Here is a 20,452-nt window from a genome sequence, read left to right as displayed (position 1 = left end):
ATATATACGTTTCAGACAGAGACCACTCCAATGCTCCAACACTCATCAGTCACAAAATAGAAAGTACCATACAGTACATCATAAAAAGTCATACGAGTCAGATCGTAAAAAGGGTTCAATTTTAGTAGCATTAAAACCTTATCTGCCCATTTTATATTATGAAATCAAATTGAAGTATCTTGGGTCTAAAGTTAATATTTTGGTCTGAGTTCAGTTCACTGTGAAAAGACTTGGTTGCATTTAGTAAAAAGACAACACATTTCACGTGTACAATATTGTGGTTTTATCTCATATAGCATGTCAGAGTGCTTTTAAGAAGGCATTTTAATCTGAACTGCTTTAGCTGGTGTTCAATCAATTAATATTTACAACCCATACTTTTATTCAATGAAGGAGGAAGTCATCACTATTATGATACCAGGAGTATGTGTGGCATGATTGACAGGTCAGAACCACCAAAACCATTCTCATTGGTTTACCCTTATACAATCATTTTACCCTGCCTGCCATTACTGAGACATTACGGCAGATATGCTTACTAATGTATGATCTTAACTGTCGAGTTTTATAAATGTGTTGAGCAGGAACTAAGTGCAAGTAAACACAAACACATTACCAGGAGTGGGGATTGAACCCACGAGGGCTACTGCCCATTGGATCTTAAGTCCAACGCCTTAACCACTCGGCCATCCTGGTGAGGATGAACAGGAAACAGAAGATCATGAGAAAATATATTAAGGGGAGACCTTAAAGGTGGGGAATGTAATTTATTTCAGAAACACTTTTTGTTATATTCCATGGAATGCTCTTAACATCCCGATAGCAATGAATATATTAAATGCTTTGACAATAAATACATAAAAAAATGTCATCTGTGGAAGCCGTAGCGCTGTAAAAAGCACGACCAATCATCTGAGCCGGCCCGGCTAAAATAACTGGATGGCCTACCTGCCTGTCAGCCTTCCATCTGTGCACAACCTTATCTCGTGCCCTCATTGGTCATGTGCGCGTTTGTGTGTGTTGGAGGAGGGGCTCTGTGAGGAAGTGGCAGATTTTTTCCGGTTGTGTATTTTCAAATTCTAGCGCACTCGAGCTGGTTTCTCCAAAATTACATACCCCACCTGTAACCACTCAAACTGTGCAAGACGCGATGCAGGAAATGGAAACAAACCGATTAATAATTAACTTTTTATATAGAAACTCTACTTTTTCTTATTATTTTTATAATTTTTGGTCGCCGTTTGTTTTGTTCAAGGGACCTGCTTCTCCCTTACAGCGCATTTATTATGCAAACAAGTCACTGTATCTGCAGAAGCTAAGATTTACCAGGAGTGGGGATTGAACCCACGAGGGCTACTGCCCATTGGATCTTAAGTCCAACGCCTTAACCACTCGGCCATCCTGGTGAGGATGAACAGGAAATAGTGAATCAAACTGATCTATTGTCAAAGGTCATATATTAAGCGAATGGATACCTTAACCATTCAAACTGTTAAACAGAGCAAGTCATTATTGACAGTTTTTTACATACAAACTCAACTTCTTTTTAACTTTGTCATTTGCTTATAATTGCTACCGTATCACCGTTTGTTGGGTTTAAGGGACCTGCTTCCCCCTCACAGTGTAGGGGGCATTTCATATGTTGGTTTATTGGTTTATCTGCAGAAGTTAAGATTTACCAGGAGTGGGGATTGAACCCACGAGGGCTATTGCCCATTGGATCTTAAGTCCAACGCCTTAACCACTCAGCCATCCTGGTGCTTGTTTTTATGTCATTCTATGAATCAACTAATTATAACAGTATCTGGAGCCTTATTGTATGTAGAGCTCCTTCAGTACAAAAAAGCCCTGCAGCATCTGAAGGCAGCGTGTATGAGGAGAGAGGAACGCTCTAAATATATCTTGTATCTGTTCACTATCGCTAAACGTATAGTTCCCTTGATAATCCTACCATGAAGGAATGTGTTGTGTGCATGCATCCCATCATGTCCCACGTTGTTTGACCGCTGTTGACGACACTGTTGACGACACTGTTGACATTCATTCAAACTTTTCCTGAGATAACAGAGAGCGTAGGGAGCTGAGAACTAATTACAGTCTATATTGTTATTGTTTGAGCTATTGAATAGCTCAAACAATAACAAATAAAATAAAAATAGCTGCTATTCCTTTAACAGGTAACATGTGTTAAAGGAATGGAGACAGCTACAGTCATATACCTGCAGGATTCTTGCTTTTAACTTTGTATTCACGATGGAATGCACTTACTGTGAGACGCTTTGTATAAAAGAGTCAGCTACATGAAATGGAGTGTGCTTGTTACGCACAGAAGCTGTTGGAAAAAAAATATTTGCTCACTGCTGCTGGAATGAAGAAAATTGAAGGAAGTGGCATTTAAGCAGCTTCCACTGTGTGTGTGTGTGTGTGTGTGTGTGTGTGTGTGTGTGTGTGTGTGTGTGTGTGTGTGTGTGTGTGTGTGTGTGTATGCGTGTGTGCGTGTGTGCGCGTGTATAGGAAAATACTTTGTCAGGCCAAATGATGACACTAAGCTTAAACACCATATGGGCAGATTCTGAAGGAAGAGGCTGCTGACATCATACTGAGCACACACACACACACACACACACACACACACACACACACACACACACACACACACACACACACACACACACAGTGGAAGCTGCTTAAATGCCACTTCCTTCAATTTTCTTCATTCCAGCAGCAGTGAGCAAATATTGTTTTCCAACAGCTTCTGTGCGTAACAAGCACACTCCATTTCATGTAGCTGACTCTTTTATACAAAGCGTCTCACAGTAAGTGCATTCCATCGTGAATACAAAGTTAAAAGCAAGAATCCTGCAGGTATATGACTGTAGCTGTCTCCATTCCTTTAACACATGTTACCTGTTAAAGGAATAGCAGCTATTTTTATTTTATTTGTTATTGTTTGAGCTATTCAATAGCTCAAACAATAACAATATAGACTGTAATTAGTTCTCAGCTCCCTACGCTCTCTGTTATCTCAGGAAAAGTTTGAATGAATGTCAACAGTGTCGTCAACAGTGTCGTCAACAGCGGTCAAACAACGTGGGACATGATGGGATGCATGCACACAACACATTCCTTCATGGTAGGATTATCAAGGGAACTATACGTTTAGCGATAGTGAACAGATACAAGATATATTTAGAGCGTTCCTCTCTCCTCATACACGCTGCCTTCAGATGCTGCAGGGCTTGTTTGTACTGAAGGAGCTCTACATACAATAAGGCTCCAGATACTGTTATAATTAGTTGATTCATAGAATGACATAAAAACAAGCAAGACTATCACCAGGATGGCTGAGTGGTTAAGGCGTTGGACTTAAGATCCAATGGGCAATAGCCCTCGTGGGTTCAATCCCCACTCCTGGTAAATCTTAACTTCTACAGATAAACCAATAAACCAACATATGAAATGCCCTCTACACTGTGAGGGAGAAGCAGGTCCCTTAAACCCAACAAACGGTGATACGGTAGCAAATGACAAAGTTAAAAAAAGTTGAGTTTGTATATAAAAAACTGTCAATAATGACTTGCTCTGTTTTACATTGTGTCCTGCACAGTTTGAATGGTTAAGGTATCCATTTGCTTAATATATTTTCTCATGACCTTTGACAATAGATCAGTTTGATGCTCTATTCAACCTCACCAGGATGGCCGAGTGGTTAAGGCGTTGGACTTAAGATCCAATGGGCAATAGCCTTCGTGGGTTCAAACCCCACTCCTGGTAATTTCTTAGCTTCTGCAGATACAGCGACATATTGGCATAATAAATGCACTGGAAGAGAGAAGCAGAACAAACGGCCATCTTTACATTTACACAAGTAAAAAAAAAAAGAGTTGAGTTTGTAAATAAAATATACTTAATTATGAATCGCTATGTTTCCATTTCCTACATTGTGTCTTGCACAGTTTGAATGGTTAAGGTATCCATGCGCTTAATATATTTTCTCATGACATTTGACAATGGATACATTTGAATCTGCCCATATGGGGTTTAAGCTTAGTGTCGCCATTTGACCTGACAAACACACACACACACACACACACACACACACACACACACACACACACACACACACACACACACACACACACACACACCACTACCTTTTTCAGTTAATCCAGCACCAGCAGCCAATTCAGTCTAACCACAGTTTATCTGTCCAAGCAGACTTTGCCCCCCCCCCCCCCACATTATACATTCCTACCAGCATATACATTCTGTACAAAGCTGCATTGTATAATATGCATTAGTCAATGGCCTTGCATTGCAATGCTACCAAATCTAAACTAATCTAGTCTGGGCTCCACATTATTCTTTAGGGGACATTATATCAGCTTCTATATGTATTCTGCTTTATTCGTCATAAGCTAACACTTTCTCTTACTCCTAAACTGAAGTTATTAAAAAAACATTTGTACTGTATGGACACCTCAGTATGTGTCATGTTTCTGAACTTATTATCTGAAATAAAGGGGTTTTCTTTTCATATTTGTCATAACAAACATCATTAAATATCTTAATCTACTGTGATAGGGTTGGTCTTTAAACATATTCAAATGGTTTTAAAGTGGTTTGGAGACGTACAAGGATATATTGTTTGGCACAAGTTGGATTTCCCCCCCTATTTCTATAGCATTTGATGGAAAATGTAGGTATGGGTTGAAGCACACAGTACAGAATTATACATATTAGTTTAATTATTTCTTAACAGTGCGAGGCTGCTTTCTTATAAATATGTTGTCTTGACTTTTCCTTTGTCTTTACACATTTTTGGGCATTGATGAGTTAACCTTGTTGGGGCTGTCCTGCTTTGATAAGTGCATGTTTTCCTTTTACAAAATGCTTATGTGTAGTTACATATAAAAAGAACAAATCATGATGCCACTGTGGGTCACACAGCAAACACCAGTGATTTAAAATCATCTGGAAAGTTCCTATAGTATGATTTATATCCCATTACAGCTTCAGAATCGAATTAAAGGTTTTCGCTTTGGTTCAATCAATTTCCTTCATTCCTCTTCCATAACAGAACGGTGTGCTTTTAGCTGAAAGGTCAACCCATTCAATTCCCTTTCCAGCATCTCACCAAAGCTCATTTCATGTCCTGCTTGGTGAATGGAAATCTAATAAATGTGTGATGTGTTCTGTCTCCCTCTCCCCCTTTAGGAGCGGGAGGGTGGTCTCCTCTCTCCTCAGACAGCTATCAGTGGCTGGAGGTCGACCTCGGAGAGCGCACCACGATCAGCGCTGTGGCAACGCAGGGACGCTACGGCAGCTCTGATTGGCTGACGTCGTATCTGCTGATGTTCAGCGACACGGGACACAACTGGAAGCAGTACAGACAGGAGGACAGCATCGGGGTGAGTGGGGCTGCACTGCTATGATAGGAAGAACATTTTTCTGCTTTTTATGTATTGACTTTGTTTGTACAATACATGTACTTTGTTCAACATTCTACGTTTTTTTTTTACATACAGTATAAGTCAAACAAGACAATAAAACATTCCTTATTGTTAGCCATACAGTAAATATGAACGTTTTATTTTACATTGAAAAAAATTAAATAATGACCTAAATAAACTCAACAAATAACAAAGAAAAATACTAAACTAATACATTAGAAATAAATCAAAAGTCATATAAATGATAACTTTAGTATTAAAATGATATATAATCATGTAAATGGGATAATAAAGAAATGAAAACACTAACTTATTGCTGGTTTCATATATAAAGGGGCTAGGATATGACCTTATAATGTCAACATAATACTTCCCCTTGCTCATTTTATAGTCAATCATTCTTCCCCAACGGCAGAATTATATAGCTATTCAAAAGTATTAAAGGTCCCATGTCATGGCCATTTCTACTGATCATAATTCCATTGTTGAGGTATACTAAAATAAATGTGTATAGTGCAATTTTCCAAACTCACATTGGTTTCTCATACAGCATCTCTGTATAGTATGTGTATTCACTCTCTGTCCTAAATGGCTTGTTGGAGCTCCTGCCCCCCGCTCCCTGTGAGCCCAGTGGCCGCCTGCGAGACAGCGAGACAGTGAGACACAGCGAAACCCAGCCCGAAACACAAACACACACCCGCAGCCTGGCTGGGAGTTTGTGTGTGTGCTCAGGCTGAGTCCCGCGGTGTCTCGCTGTCTCGCCGACCCCACACCAGTGGCAGCGAGCCTCGCAACGTCCCGCCCAGTGTGTGTGTGTGTGTGAGGAAGTCCGCGGATTGGTCCAAACGTAACGGCTCCGCGGACGTAACTATACCCGAAATACGTCACTATACCCAAGAAGTAAACAATGGGAAAAGAGAAATCTCCAACGAGGCGTTCTGGGGCAGCATAGACACTTATTTTCTGTGTTAGAGTTTTACTCGCTACAGGGTGTACTTTGAGGGTTTGTGACTCTGCAGACCGTTTACATGCATACAAACCTTCATAACACACAAGGGGATGGGTTATAACCGGAAAAGCATGACATGGGACCTTTAAGATCAGGATTATTTTAAAGATTTTTTAGTGACAAAATATTTGTATTGCACACTCATGTTTAAATAATCAGAGCACTGCTTTCACTTCCATGTTGGGTTATAATCCTGCTTATATACAAAGCAGAGCGACACCATCTTATAAAAACATATATTTTTCTATCACATGTGTGAGAGACAAACATTAAGAGTAGGGCTGCAGGATTTGGCAAAAAAAACAAAACTGTGTCACCCTAATAACACTACAATCAATGTTGTATCATTGTAAACAATCATCGCATTGGGTGTATGTGAAAGGTGATAACAGAGCAAAAACTGCTCCACATCACATATTCATAACTTATCCTTTCAAACACATACCTTCACTTTTATGGCTATACATTGCTTCCTTTATCCTTTACCTATCCTCCCTCAGGGATCTACAAGCATCATCACATTTGGTGTAATCCCCATGAAGTGATGTAGTGTGGAGCAGTGCTCTGTGGCTCTGCAGATAAACTGAGTCATCATGACTTGATCTCTTCATCTATAATGTATGAAGCCACTGAGGCTCTGCTGACTCTGCAGACCTGTTGACAAAACTCCTCCGATCACGAACACAGAGGCAGTCAAGTGGCACCATTACGTTTCATTCTGTCTGCTTCTCTGTCTCACCTTCGTCTCTCTTCCTCTCGACTTGAAGAGGGAGTTAACATGTTGATTTCATCCATACTGTAGGTACAAATGTTTACAAGATGTTAAAGAACGCCATCAAATACTGTCTGAGGGTGTTTCAGTTCAAAGCTCAACCCTTTCATCTCTTGATGAGGAACACTTTAATTATAATGATAAGGACATTTAATAGTATTGCTTGTAAATAGGATGTTGTGTTAGATTAGTAGTGGTGTACTGTTTTTGCAGTAGTAGTAGTAGTCATTTATGTCAGTCCTTATTGAAAGTCTTCCCAAAAAGTCACAAATAAGGCATAAAATGAAAGGGTAAAAATATAATTTGACCATAAAGTTTGGGCTAAAAGTTAAGATGGTTATATATTTGTATCAAATACTTACAGGCAACTCCTTCAATACTATATGTACACAAACAGAAACAGTTGTGTAAGGGTGTTTCATGCATTAGTAGACCATTTCAGTCTTGTTTTGTTTACCATTGATCGAGAGTAACAACATGGCCAAAATAAAGGAATAGAAGCTAGTGTCTGGAGAGGTGATTAATGAAGAAATCGGTCCGATGGACAGCAGAGGCGGCGAGGCATCACCTCCCACCTCCTGATCAACAGAAAACGCCTCTTCAGCATTTTCCTGACGCACAAGTGTCGTGTTGGACTTTTATTTGGATCACTGCGGTGCTTGGTATACATCCACGAAGACTAAGACACTTTGTTCTTGTTTAATGATGAATCCGGTCAGCACACTGGAAGAAATGCTGCTCAAAAATCACGTAAACGAATAATAAAAACAAGGTGTTTTCGCTCGTCTGGTCTTCAACCTTCCTAAATGTTCCCACACCACGCCGCTCCTCCGCTCCCTTCACTGGCTTCCAGTAACTGCTAGAATCCACTTCAAGACACTGGTACTTGCGTACCATGCTGTGAATGGATCTGGCCCTTCCTACATCCAGGACATGGTTAAACCATACACCCCAGCACATGCACTCCGCTCTGCATCAGCCAAACGGCTCGCTGCACCCGCACTGCGAGGGGGACCCAAGTTCCCATCAGCAAAAAAACGTCGGTTTGCTATCCTGGCTCCAAAATGGTGGAATGAGCTCCCCATTGACATCAGGACAGCAGAAAGCTTACACATCTTCCGGCGCAGACTGAAAACTCATCTCTTTCGACTCCACTTCGAGCAATAGAATGACTAACAAAGCACTTATATACTAACAAAGCACTTATATACTAACAAAGGACTGGCTTATCTAAAGCCTGTTGAGTAGCACTTGAAATGTTTTGGCTCTATGAAACCTGATGTACTTATATGATTCTGTTTTCTTCAAGTTTGTATCTTCTTGGTCGAATGCACTTATTGTAAGTCGCTTTGGATAAAAGCGTCAGCTAAATGCAATGTAATGTAATTTGATTGGACATTTATCCAGTTAAAACCGTTAAAACCGTCTGTGGTAACCGTCTGTGGTAACCGTCTGTGGTAACCGTAACCGTCTGTGGTAACCGTCTGTGGTAACCGTCTGTGGTAACCGTCTGTGGTAACCGTCTGTGGTAACCGTAACCGTCTGTGGTAACCGTCTGTGGTAACCGTAACCGTCTGGTAACCGTAACCGTCTGTGGTACAGAGAAGAGCTGTCATTAGAAGTAAAGTCAAAGCCATTTCTTCACACGGAGGGAAAGCAGCTAATCTCAGCCCTGACGTCTCTCAGCTTAGAAACATGTTGATCTGACACTAAACTGAGTCCCAGTCGCATTTCAAAGTGTTTCCCAGAGTCTGGAGGAGGAGGAGGAGGAGGAGGAACGTTGACAGAGCGTTCGGATCAACGTCTTCTGAGTTTCTACGTTAAGCTTTGAGGCCTGAAGGCCGGAGAGGAAATGCTGTTTCCTCTTTTCCTCTCAGAAGCCTGTGGGTGCTGGAAAATAAAGCAGTCCATCTCTTCTTTATAGTCTCTCTCCTCTCCTCTCTCCTCTCTCCTCTGGCTGGGAATGAGAAACCGGCTGGTGATCCGTTTCACTTTTACCTCGTTCTTGCAAATGTACTCTCTTATTCTCGCTATTTGATATCCTCACGCTTTTATTTTGTACCTCCGTCATTTCCCTGTTTAACTTTCTACTCTATCTCCTTCATTCTTTTCATCTCTTTATTCCTTTCTCCTATTCATGGTTCATCTCTCGTCATGTCTTTTTTTCTCCCTGCCCATCAAAGGCTTGAAGAATTCACGTTATCTTTTCTCATTTCAATTTTTTCATTATGCTGGCTGAAATGGGCTTCCATAATTCCCTCATTTGGACCATCAGGTGATACATAATGGAGTGAATATAGTCAAATGTCTCACATCACAGAAGTTCCTTTGTGTTTTTTCAACAAATCACCACCGCCAGGAGACTTTTAACTTTCCTTTGAGAGACTTATTCAAATCAAATGAGACCCCGATTGGTTGAGTTAAAACCCCTGCTGGGTGGCTCACGACTTTGAGGAGACAAAACATTCACTGTATTTCAGTTTTGGTCATTCGCAGCAGCTTTTAATAGACAAAACACAGCTTTTAAGTGTTTGAATTGACATACGTTTAGCTGCTCTTGACAAAGATCTCCTGTGGCCATGTGAGGACTGAATGTTGTTTGTCAGGGCTATTGGTGGAAGTAGCATAGTTCAAACCACATGACATCTCGTAGGGAAGAGGTCATGGAGAGTTGTGCAAGCTCTAAAACAATTAATTAAACATCCAATACCCTAAATATGGATATATTTGCATACAAGATGGGAGCTTTGTATGCGAAAAGATCACAAAGTACAAAATATACCCATTATTCTGAAACACTTTATTATGCAAACACTCTCACACTAAGGTACATTGGCAATAAAGCAGTGGAACAAATGTGTTTCCACTCTGAGCAATTTTTGTTATATAAGATAAATTATGTATTTACATTAGGGAATTATAAAATACCTATTTCCGCCTGTGAACATTTAAATTGTGAGAGAAAACTAGGTACAATGTGGATATGAAAAGTCAAGATCAGTTCACCTTGTACCTTATGAGTTTCTTTAGTTGATGTTTCTATTGCTAAGCGTTCATCAAAGGAAGCAGTTTGAGATGTTTGAGAACTGACACTGTCTACACTTATCTCCACAAAAGCAAGTGATACAAAGGATGTACAATCGGTTCATATTCACAAAGTAAGGATATATACAGCACTAAATCTCCATTTCCATCCCACCACCAATGAACCCACAGGTTACAGGCTTTTAGGGGATTCTTCCCTGGTCCATGTTTCACACTTCCTCCAAGAGTCATGGAAATCTGCCTTTCTGTGTTTCCCTAATCCTACTTAAAGACTAACTAAAAAATATAATTCCTGGGGGAGGAAAGGGTTTTGTCTTAATCAAACACTGCTGTGGTTCATTTGAGACACAGCTTGCTGAATACACATTTAAAGGTCTCCTATTATACTGTTTTTCATCAATATATTACAGGTCTCAGATATATACAAAACATGCCTCTGAAGTGTTTGGCTCCAAACACCAAACAGATCATTGCAGCATCCCATCATCCCCTCTGTTTCAGCCCTGTTTCCAAAGTGCTGATTCTCTGTCTGTTACTTTAGATGAAAATAAGGAGCCCCTCCCCATGCCCCTCTGAGAGATATTTGGTTAAAAAGAACACAATTGTGCTCTAGGAGGAGATTCAGGTGATAAGGTGGGGGGGGGGGGTTACCTTGGTTGCTGATTGGCTAATGGTTACACAAGCCAAACAATCGTTATGACATCATAAAGTGGCCAAAATCTGATCAGCTCATTTTCAGACAGGTTTTTATATAAATGGATCAGGACAAAAAGAGAGAGAATCTTTGTTCCTGAAACTTTCAGAGTCTCTTTACACAGAGGGGACACATGTTGATGTAGAAGAGGGGACACATGGTGATGTAGAAGAGGGGACACATGTTGATGTAGAAGAGACATGAAGAAGAGGGGACACATGTTGATGAAGAAGAGACATGAAGAAGAGGGGACACATGCTGATGTAGAAGAGACATGAAGAAGAGGGGACACATGTTGATGAAGAAGAGACATGAAGAAGAGGGGACACATGTTGATGTAGAAGAGACATGAAGAAGAGGGGACACATGTTGATGTAGAAGAGACATGAAGAAGAGGGGGCACATGTTGATGTAGAAGAGACATGAAGAAGAGGGGACACATGTTGATGTAGAAGAGACATGAAGAAGAGGGGACACATGCTGATGTAGAAAAGACATGAAGAAGAGGGGACACATGTTGATGTAGAAGAGACATGAAGAAGAGGGGACACATGTTGATGTAGAAGAGACATGAAGAAGAGGGGACACATGTTGATGTAGAAGAGACATGAAGAAGAGGGGACACATGTTGATGCAGAAGAGACATGGAGAAGAGGGGACACATGTTGATGTAGAAGAGACATGAAGAAGAGGGGACACATGTTGATGTAGAAGAGACATGAAGAAGAGGGGACACATGTTGATGTAGAAGAGACATGAACAAGTGGATTTTCCATAATAGGTGACCTTTAAAGACAGACACAAAAATATCATTCCAGCTGGGAAAGGGTTTTACCTTAATCAAACACTGCTGTGGTTCATTTGAGACGACCAGTATATGGCACAGATTGCTGAATACATATTTAACAAGTTCCTCTGTTTGTGTGTGTTTCCAGTCTTTCCCAGGTAACAGTAATGCAGACAGTGTGGTTCAGTACAAACTGCAGCAGCCGGCCGTCGCTCGCTTCCTCCGCCTCCTCCCTCTGGCCTGGAACCCCAGCGGGAGGATCGGACTCCGGCTGGAGACCTACGGGTGTCCTTACAGTAAGACTTTTTTGTGTTCAATATTAGGATACATGTATTTGTTATCCTTGCAAGAATGGAAGTAGTCATCACAAACAGGTTCGAGGGACACATAGTTCCCCGAATAGTGTCCTTGACATGCCTTATATAAAAGAGAGTCTTACAGTCACAAGATGGAGGAATACCGGTTCAAAGCAGTATTCAATGTTTAGTTCAGATTAGCTCCACGTCAGAAATGATCATGCTTGTCATATGTCTGTCTCCATAGAGGCTGAATCATCATGTTAATCACATAGCTATCATATGCCTCAAACAGTCCTGATGCTCTTCTAGGTAATCATACATCCTGTCATGTACACAGCTACCTAGGGCCTTTGTTATCATGTGTACTCTGATATTAGAACAGTCCATTCAATATTTCCCCAACAAACCGCATGGACACTCGCCATGTGTAGAAACTGTTGGCTCTGTTTATTTCGTTTATTTATTCTCCTCCAAGAAAATGTGGTTTGCATCGAAGCTTTAAATCCCTACAACTGAGTAAACAAAGAGAGTCAACATCGCACCAATCAATATACACATTTATTTTAGTACGGGAACACATCACACCAATTAAATGTGTTGAGATAACAAACAGATACAAAGAACAGCAAACGCTCCCTGGCTGCCTTTTGTTTTTAAGTATTTACATATTTCACAACTCATTTACACATCGGTTATTAACAATAAAAACAACACGAATCACACATTGTGTTAACAGTTTCCTTTTCATTTCCCAGAATGCACAACATATTGGCAGGATCAGCCCCTGGCATCAACACACAGCCCACAAAAACACATGTTCTGATTCCTCCCACACAGTTTTAAAAATATTACAGTTTTATGATCTGTAATGGCTCCTTAAAGGGGACCTATCATGCAAAATGCACTTTTGTATGTCTGTTATACATCAACATGTGTCCCCGGTGTGTCGGGGAACTCACGCAGCGTCAGAAAATAAAACCCTCTCTCTTTTCCTCCGTACCCAAATCTCTAAAAACGGGGCTACAACGGAGCTGATCCAGATTTGCGTCCGATATGACGTCATATCTGAAATGTGGACCCACGGCCCTATCAGAAAAGTTGCTATCAGAAACAATGCCCGACTGTTTTGGACGTAATATGGTCGGTGTTTACATTAGCATCGCTAACACTCAGAGCTAACCTGTACTGGAGAGCATGTGTGTGAAGAAGCAGGAAATAAAAAGGAACTCACCTTGTGGTATAACCGGCAAGAGAGAAAGCCTTTGAGCTCCATACTGTTTCAGAAAGAATCCATGATATGGCGTTTCATCACGGCAGCATTTAGTTTAGACAGTAGCTGCCGGGTCCCGCATGAGCTCAGCCCCCTCCTTTTTTATTTATTATCAATTTATTATTTTTTTAAAGCTTTATACTAGGGCTGTCAAGTTAACGCGTTAATAACATTTTTTTAACGCCACTAATTATTTTAACGCGATTAACGCATGTGTATTTTTTGTCCTCGGCCGCCCCGTAGTTTCAGAGCGCATCGAGTTTAAAATACCATCTACAAGCTGATGCTGACAGCCCTGCTCCTGCTGCCCACAGACCACACTTCCACGCTCACCGGAGACTATTGGACTTCACTCAGTAATGACAGTTACCTCGGGGTCACAGCGCATTATTTTGACCCACAGTGGGAACTTCAGTCTCATGCTTTGACAGTTATGAAAACAGAGGAGCGGCATTTCGCCGACAACTGCGCCGAGCACTTCATGCAGGTAGCCAGATAGTGGGACAAAAAGTCAGCACACTCACCACGGATAGTGCGCGCAACATGATTGCAGCGTCCAGGCAGCTCCCGTTCGAGCATATATGCCTTGAGCTGCACATAGCTCCAACGATCCATCACAGTGTCTCTCCACACACACACACACACACACACACACACACACACACACACACACACACACACACACACACACACACACACACACACACACACACACACACACACACACACACACACACACAGTATTATTGTATGAGAGAGGTTCCAGGTTGAATTGAGGTGAATATTTGTAATGTTCAGGTTGTTGTGTTTAATATTCATGAGAATATTTGTCATTGTTCAAATGATAATAAACAAACATTTGCATAAAGCATATTTGTCCACTCATATGTTGATAAGAGTATTCAAAACGTGAAAAATATCCCTCTAAGGTACATTTAGAACAGATAAAAAATGTGCGATTAATTTGCGATTAATCGCGATTAACTATTTGAATCGACTGACAGCCCTACTTTATACATAAAATCAGCACTTTTGAAACAGGAAGTGAAACAGAGGGATATGAGGCATGGCTAGAATGGGTGGTCTGTTTGGTATTTTAAGCAAAACACTTCATAGACATGTTTTCTATATATATGTGTAGTGGCATCCAAGGTTTCCTTTTGCCACTATAGAGCGGGGTTGATGACACGCAATCCAGAGCAATAAGCAGCCGAAGGTTTTCAGTCAAAAAATGTAATTTATTAACAAAAAAGTATTGACTTAAATAGTCTCAAAATAACAAATCTAACTCAATATTTCGGCGATATACTTTCCTATATAAACTATACTTTGCAGTCCAATTTGCAACACTAATTTCTGTTCACAATTTGCGGTCGAAAAACTGTTCCGCTCCCCGTCTCATCAGGTCTCAGAGCCCCGCGGCTGTCCTCCATTAAATAAACACCGGAAGGTACAAGGAAACAGATCATATTTACGATTTAAAATAAACAATCATTTCATCAAAAGATATTCACCATGGCAATATAAATCATTTTACATCATTAATTCATTTATCAAATTATGAATCTAAATAATAACTTTGACTTCATTGTGGCTCTAACAATATGTATATATCTGAGACCTATGCTATTGCCTACAAATAGCATGATAGGTGACCTTTAATGCTATTGTATCTTGGCCAACAAACGGATGAATTACACTCTTACACTCAATGTTCAGTAGCTACTCTTAGTATATCTATATAAACATTCATTACATCTTAACTGACTTCTCTTCCTCCCTGGGTTGAAGAAGCAGGTGTTTGCTATATTCTGTCGTGTCAGCATTAAATCCCTGCTGTGTCTCCGCCTCCTTTCTGTTCTCACAGCTGGTTGTCCACTGCATTGTCCCTCGTACACACATCACACACATGAACATCAAAAGCAGCTCCGCACATCTACATATGTGCTCAGATACATTTATCAAACAGTAAATATGAATGTGCCAACATGATTTACATACAGTATGGACTTTCTGTGTCTTATATTGTTATTCCAGCTGTTAGCATCTGCATTATTCATTGTTGTATAACAAAGAAGTTTGTTTTACGCTGATTTGAGTTAATCAGGAAACACTGTATATCAAATATAGTAAATTGACTTGTCATCAATACAAAAAAACAAGCATTACATTTCCACCTTCAAACCTTTGTTGCATTTCATACCCGTCTCTTTCACTTTCCACATTTCAAATAGTTAGTAATAGGCAAAAAATATATATTGTTAAATAAAACTCAAGTGGCCCTCCCTTTTCCTCAGTGGGTTACTATTTTAAATGATTATATTATAATGTAAATTAAGAAAAATGGTCTCACTCTAATTTATTCATTGGTTTGTTTGATAAGGACGTACGAAATACTTAAAACACGCTGGAGCAAACAAAAAATGACAATGCTCCTTTTTCTAATTAGCACTAAGCTCAACGTACTGCAGAGGCTGAGAGGAATGAGCTGCTTTCTGATCATAAATCAAAGTATGGGACAAATGATCATTTTGAAGCTCATAGCGGTGCTAGATGAAGAGTAAAGAGATTCCCCAAGTGATTATAATTGATCCTGAGGGGAACATAAATGTGGAACCAAATGTTATGAAAATCACTCCGATAGTTGTCATGACATTCAATTAAATGTAATTAATTAAAAAGCTGAAATATCAACTTAAAGGTGGGGTAGGTAAGTTTGAGAAACCGGCTCGAGATCGCTAGAATTTGAAAATACACAACCGGAGAAAATCTGCCACTTCCTTACAGAGCCCCTCCTCCAACACACACGAACGCGCACATGACCAATGAGGGCACGAGATAAGTTTGTGCACAGATGGAAGGCTGACAGGCAGGTAGGCCATCCAGTTATTTTAGCCGGGCCGGCTAAAATGATTGGTCGTGCTTTTTACAGTACCACGGCTTCCACAGATGACATTTTTTAATGTATTTTTTGTCAAAGCACTTAAGATATTGATTGCTATCGGGATGTTAAGAGCATTCCATGGAATATAACAAAAAGTGTATCTCGAGCCGGTTTCTCAAACTTACCTACCCCACCTTTAATTGTCGTGTTGGGGTAAAGTCAGGGCATCACTAAGTCAGTTGTCTTTATCCTCTGGGGACCATGAACGTCTGTATATTTGGTGTACTCTTGATTTCATCAGTCTTCTGCAGCCTGTAGTTTAATATGTTGTGAGGATAATGCTAGTTAGCCTTGAAAATACTGTTAAATACTTTATTTATTTCCTACCTCCCAGCACTAATTCGAAGTAGTTCATTCATAACTACTTCCCCAAATGAAAAGTGGATTTATAATTGTTTTTGTATATATTTATGTCCCTTAAAACTGTGTCTGCTGCTGTCGCCTCTGGAAGATAAATGGATTATGAGAAACATTAAAAAGATGGATTTTAATAAATGTCCTGTAGTTATTTAAGGACACGGCGGATATATTAGTATTGTATTTCTATCAGCCGGCGTGACGGTTGGCAGAGGACTCTGGCTGAAACTAATGTAGCACGCTCAGCTGAATCCGCCTCGGAAAAACTAATGTCATTTTCTGAGATGAAATATATCTGTTGGCAGCAAACAGTTTACCATAGCGGGGAAAATGTGTCAAGCTTTTGAGACGACACAGCGAAACATTTCAGAATATCCCCTGGCAGGTATTAAATTAAATTGATATCATACAAAGGAATATCAAAAAGAGGATCACACTTAATCAAATGTTTAAAAACTATAAAAACGAAACATCTGTAGACATACAGTAACAACTCATGCACGTGTGAGTTCAGTCACAAAAACTAATATTAATAACTAAAAAGTAGTAACCCTTAGATGCGCGAGTGACTGGACCCCCTCTTCCATAAGTGGGTCAAAAAAGACCCGTATTAGAATAATATGTATTTTTATGACATTTTTGTCATTTTGGTTAAGAGAAATCACTTGTATAATATTTAGTATTGCATTTTGGTTCACATTAGAAATATTTTATATTTAATTTTTCACAATTTATAATTTTATAATTTTTTTTTACATTTAAAAAAACAAAAACGTTTTGAGCATATTGTCCCAAAGATCTCCGTTATTCTGAGACCCTCACAGTATTCCAGTCCCTTTTCAAAACTCATCTCTTCTCCTCTTGTCTACTCATAGCCCCCCCCCCCCCCCCCCCCAATCAATCCATGCCGGTTGATCAAGTTTGATAGTCCTATACCCCCCACCCTAACCTTCCCTTATATTGTAAAGCGATTTTGAGTCCTTGAAAAGCCCTATACAAATATAATATATTATTATTATTATTATTATTATTATTATTATTATTATTATTATTATTATTATTATTATTATTATTATTATTATTATTATTATTATTATTATTATTATACTGACAGGTATCAGATCTTGCTGTGTAAAATAATCTTCCTGAGAGGTGTCACTTGTGATGTAGTCTGTGTGGTCTACAGTGAATGTATTCCTGACAGCAACAGGTGATAAGAATCAAAGGTTCCCATAGGATCCCATAGAAAATGCATGCGGGTCATTTTTGACCCACTTATGGAAGCTTGGGGTACTAATACAAAAACTACAATTTCTTAAAATGTACATTTTAAAATGTGAATGGCATGATATCCAAAACATGTTTTTTGAGGAATAGCTGGAATATGAAATGATAAAAAAATGTAATTACAACGATACTTCAAGAATACCACCTCACCGGGTCCAAAAAGACCCACTTATGCATCTAAGGGTTAAAAGACGGTGTAAAGTTAGTGATACGTATTTTAATATATACATTTTGCAGTTTTTGTGCCAATTGTTTTTAGTTTTCTGGTCAGTAAACACATGATAAAAGATGAAGCTTTTATTCTGAAGGATAAGGGCTAGACGTCTTAGAGTTGTTGCTGCAATTCATATTATTCAAGATTATATATATATATATATATATATAAGAATCATTATATAAATCATACAATAAATATTTATCAGGAAAATGCAAAGGTTTTGCCAGTGAACACAAAATCCTAGTCCCTCTCCAATCGGAAATATTTTGCTTCTGCGGTCTGTTAGAAACATGTTTCAGGCAACTGTCCCTCAATGTGAGTCACGAACAACCTGTATTTGTTCTTGGGATGATTATAAGGACACATTATAAATCCTGGAAATAGTTTTAATATATAATTTGTGCGGTTTTGGTCCCAAATGTGTTATTGTTTGTGTCTGTAAACACATGTTAAGATATGGCTTTTATTCTGAAGGAACAGGGCTAGCAGTCTCACAGTTGTTCCTTTCATATTATATAAGATTATTATATATATTATAAAATTATAAAAAAAACCTGGGGGGACAGAGCCTTCTCCATCGCTGCCCCCACCCTCTGGAACTCCCTTCCACAACACATCAGAGACTGCACCGACCCCCCTTATTCTATTATATCTCGTTTGATCACCACTGTAAAGCGTCTTTGAGCACCTGAAAAAGCGCTTGGAAATTAAATGTATTATTATTATTAAAATTGAAATATTTAGTGTTTCTCTGGATAATGCAGACGTTCTGCCAGAGAACACAAAACCATATTTCCTCTTCAATTAAAAACTTTGCTTCTTGGGTTTGTTAGAAAAGTATCACAGTAGTATAACTCAGTATCTGCTGGATGTGTAAACAGGCAGCTGTTTGTCAATATGAGTCATGAACAAGCCCCCCAATCTGTTTTGGGGATCATTATTATCAGATACAACATAATATTCTAGTAAGAAATGTCGACTTTTAGTCCACAGAGTTGTGGAGTGGACTTAAAGTGTTCAGCTTCACTGAGGGATGACTCAGAGCTGCTTTTTAATCAGCAGGAAGTTCACTGATCAATCCAATAAGAGCGTTGCTGCAAGCAGAGCGGTCCAATCCTGCCGTTATCGAGTCAAAGACTTGCCAAGGCCTTTAAAAAACGTTCCGTCGGAGAGATTAGATGTAAGGCTGACGAGGAAATAGATGCTGAACTCAGCTGCTGCTCTTAAACACTTCAGTATTTACAGTCCAGTATTTACAGCATACACACACAACACACACTGATCACCTCTCCTCAGCCTGAACCCCCCCAGTAATAAACTAAATTAATTCCTCAGTCGTACTCAGCAGCCACAACAGGAAGAATTGCTGTCCAAATTGTGTTTGATTTGTAGTGTAGCGGGGACATTTTTAATCCATTTTGACACCTGATTATCTGTTGTGAGCTTAATTACTCTAAAGATGACAGTTTGTTCTTCCAACTGAGAGACAATATACAAATAACCCAAATTAAAACACACACATTGTAACCCGGTGCATGGGAAAGACGTTGAAGCCACTATTTGTCTTCAAACCAAAAAGAAACACAAGAACAAACTATCTCAAAATCAAACTGTCGCTAAGACACCAGGTAACAAATCGTATAAGTGCGAGAGTACATTGTCCAGACAAGATTTCTGTTTGTTGAGTTTATTTGCTTAGCTTTTACACCATCAAACAATACAAAGAACAATAGGTTCTACCACTTCTCCTGACCTGAAAGAAACTATATGCTTTTACGGGGCCAATAACTCCTCCACCTGTGTAGCAATAAACCCCAAATCCCATGGTGCCTGAAACTGCCTTCAAGACAAAAGCAACTACTATTTCCTCCAATAATGACAATACAAATCAAATGACTCTAAACAAGACGTCAATACAATTGTTAAGTTGTTTTTGGTTAAGGTTTGGATGTTTTGCTCTGACTCCCTCTGTCTCCCTTTCTGTCTTCCAGCCTCTGATGTGGTGAGTTTGGACGGCAGCAGCAGTCTGGTGTTCAGGTTGACCCCCGACCCGAGGCAGACGTCCAGAGAGGTCGTCTCTCTGAAGTTTAAAACCCTGAGGAATTCTGGGACGCTGCTGCATGCAGAGGGAGAGAGAGGGAGAGGACTCAGTCTGGAGTTAGAGAGAGGAAGGCTGCAGCTGCTGCTCAGACAAGGTACCTCACACAATATACTGATATCTACAGGGAAAGACTGATAGGTACTGACATCTTTTCAAACCTATTGATACGGTAAAGCGGAGTAAAACACAAGACTACTAACATTTGCAGAAGAAAAGG

At 39.7% G+C, this 20,452-nt stretch overlaps 1 protein-coding gene and 5 non-coding genes across 6 annotated transcripts in view; 3 read left to right on the top strand and 3 right to left on the bottom strand.

The window, feature by feature from the left end:
* The window catches only part of LOC117500367 (contactin-associated protein-like 4), a gene marked incomplete at its 5' end in the record, with an annotated part of 138,037 nt that overhangs the window by 39,397 nt on the left and 78,188 nt on the right, over window positions 1-20,452 (top strand). Inside the window, 3 exon segments of the mRNA XM_034153229.1 lie at window positions 5,218-5,411; window positions 11,909-12,056; window positions 20,126-20,329. Of these exon segments, the coding sequence (XP_034009120.1) occupies window positions 5,218-5,411; window positions 11,909-12,056; window positions 20,126-20,329 (546 nt within the window).
* On the bottom strand, window positions 614-696 carry trnal-uaa. Its single transcript has one exon. It is a non-coding gene; the product is annotated as a tRNA-Leu (tRNA).
* trnal-uaa lies at window positions 1,324-1,406 on the bottom strand. The gene has a single exon. It is a non-coding gene; the product is annotated as a tRNA-Leu (tRNA).
* trnal-uaa lies at window positions 1,677-1,759 on the bottom strand. Its single transcript has one exon. It is a non-coding gene; the product is annotated as a tRNA-Leu (tRNA).
* Window positions 3,335-3,417, top strand: trnal-uaa. The gene has a single exon. It is a non-coding gene; the product is annotated as a tRNA-Leu (tRNA).
* On the top strand, window positions 3,692-3,774 carry trnal-uaa. The gene has a single exon. It is a non-coding gene; the product is annotated as a tRNA-Leu (tRNA).

This window comes from Trematomus bernacchii, unplaced genomic scaffold, assembly GCF_902827165.1.
Source record: "Trematomus bernacchii unplaced genomic scaffold, fTreBer1.1, whole genome shotgun sequence".
NCBI lineage: Eukaryota > Metazoa > Chordata > Actinopteri > Perciformes > Nototheniidae > Trematomus > Trematomus bernacchii.
Note: the sequence above shows the minus strand (reverse complement) of the source record. Positions and strands in the feature narration are given on the sequence as shown.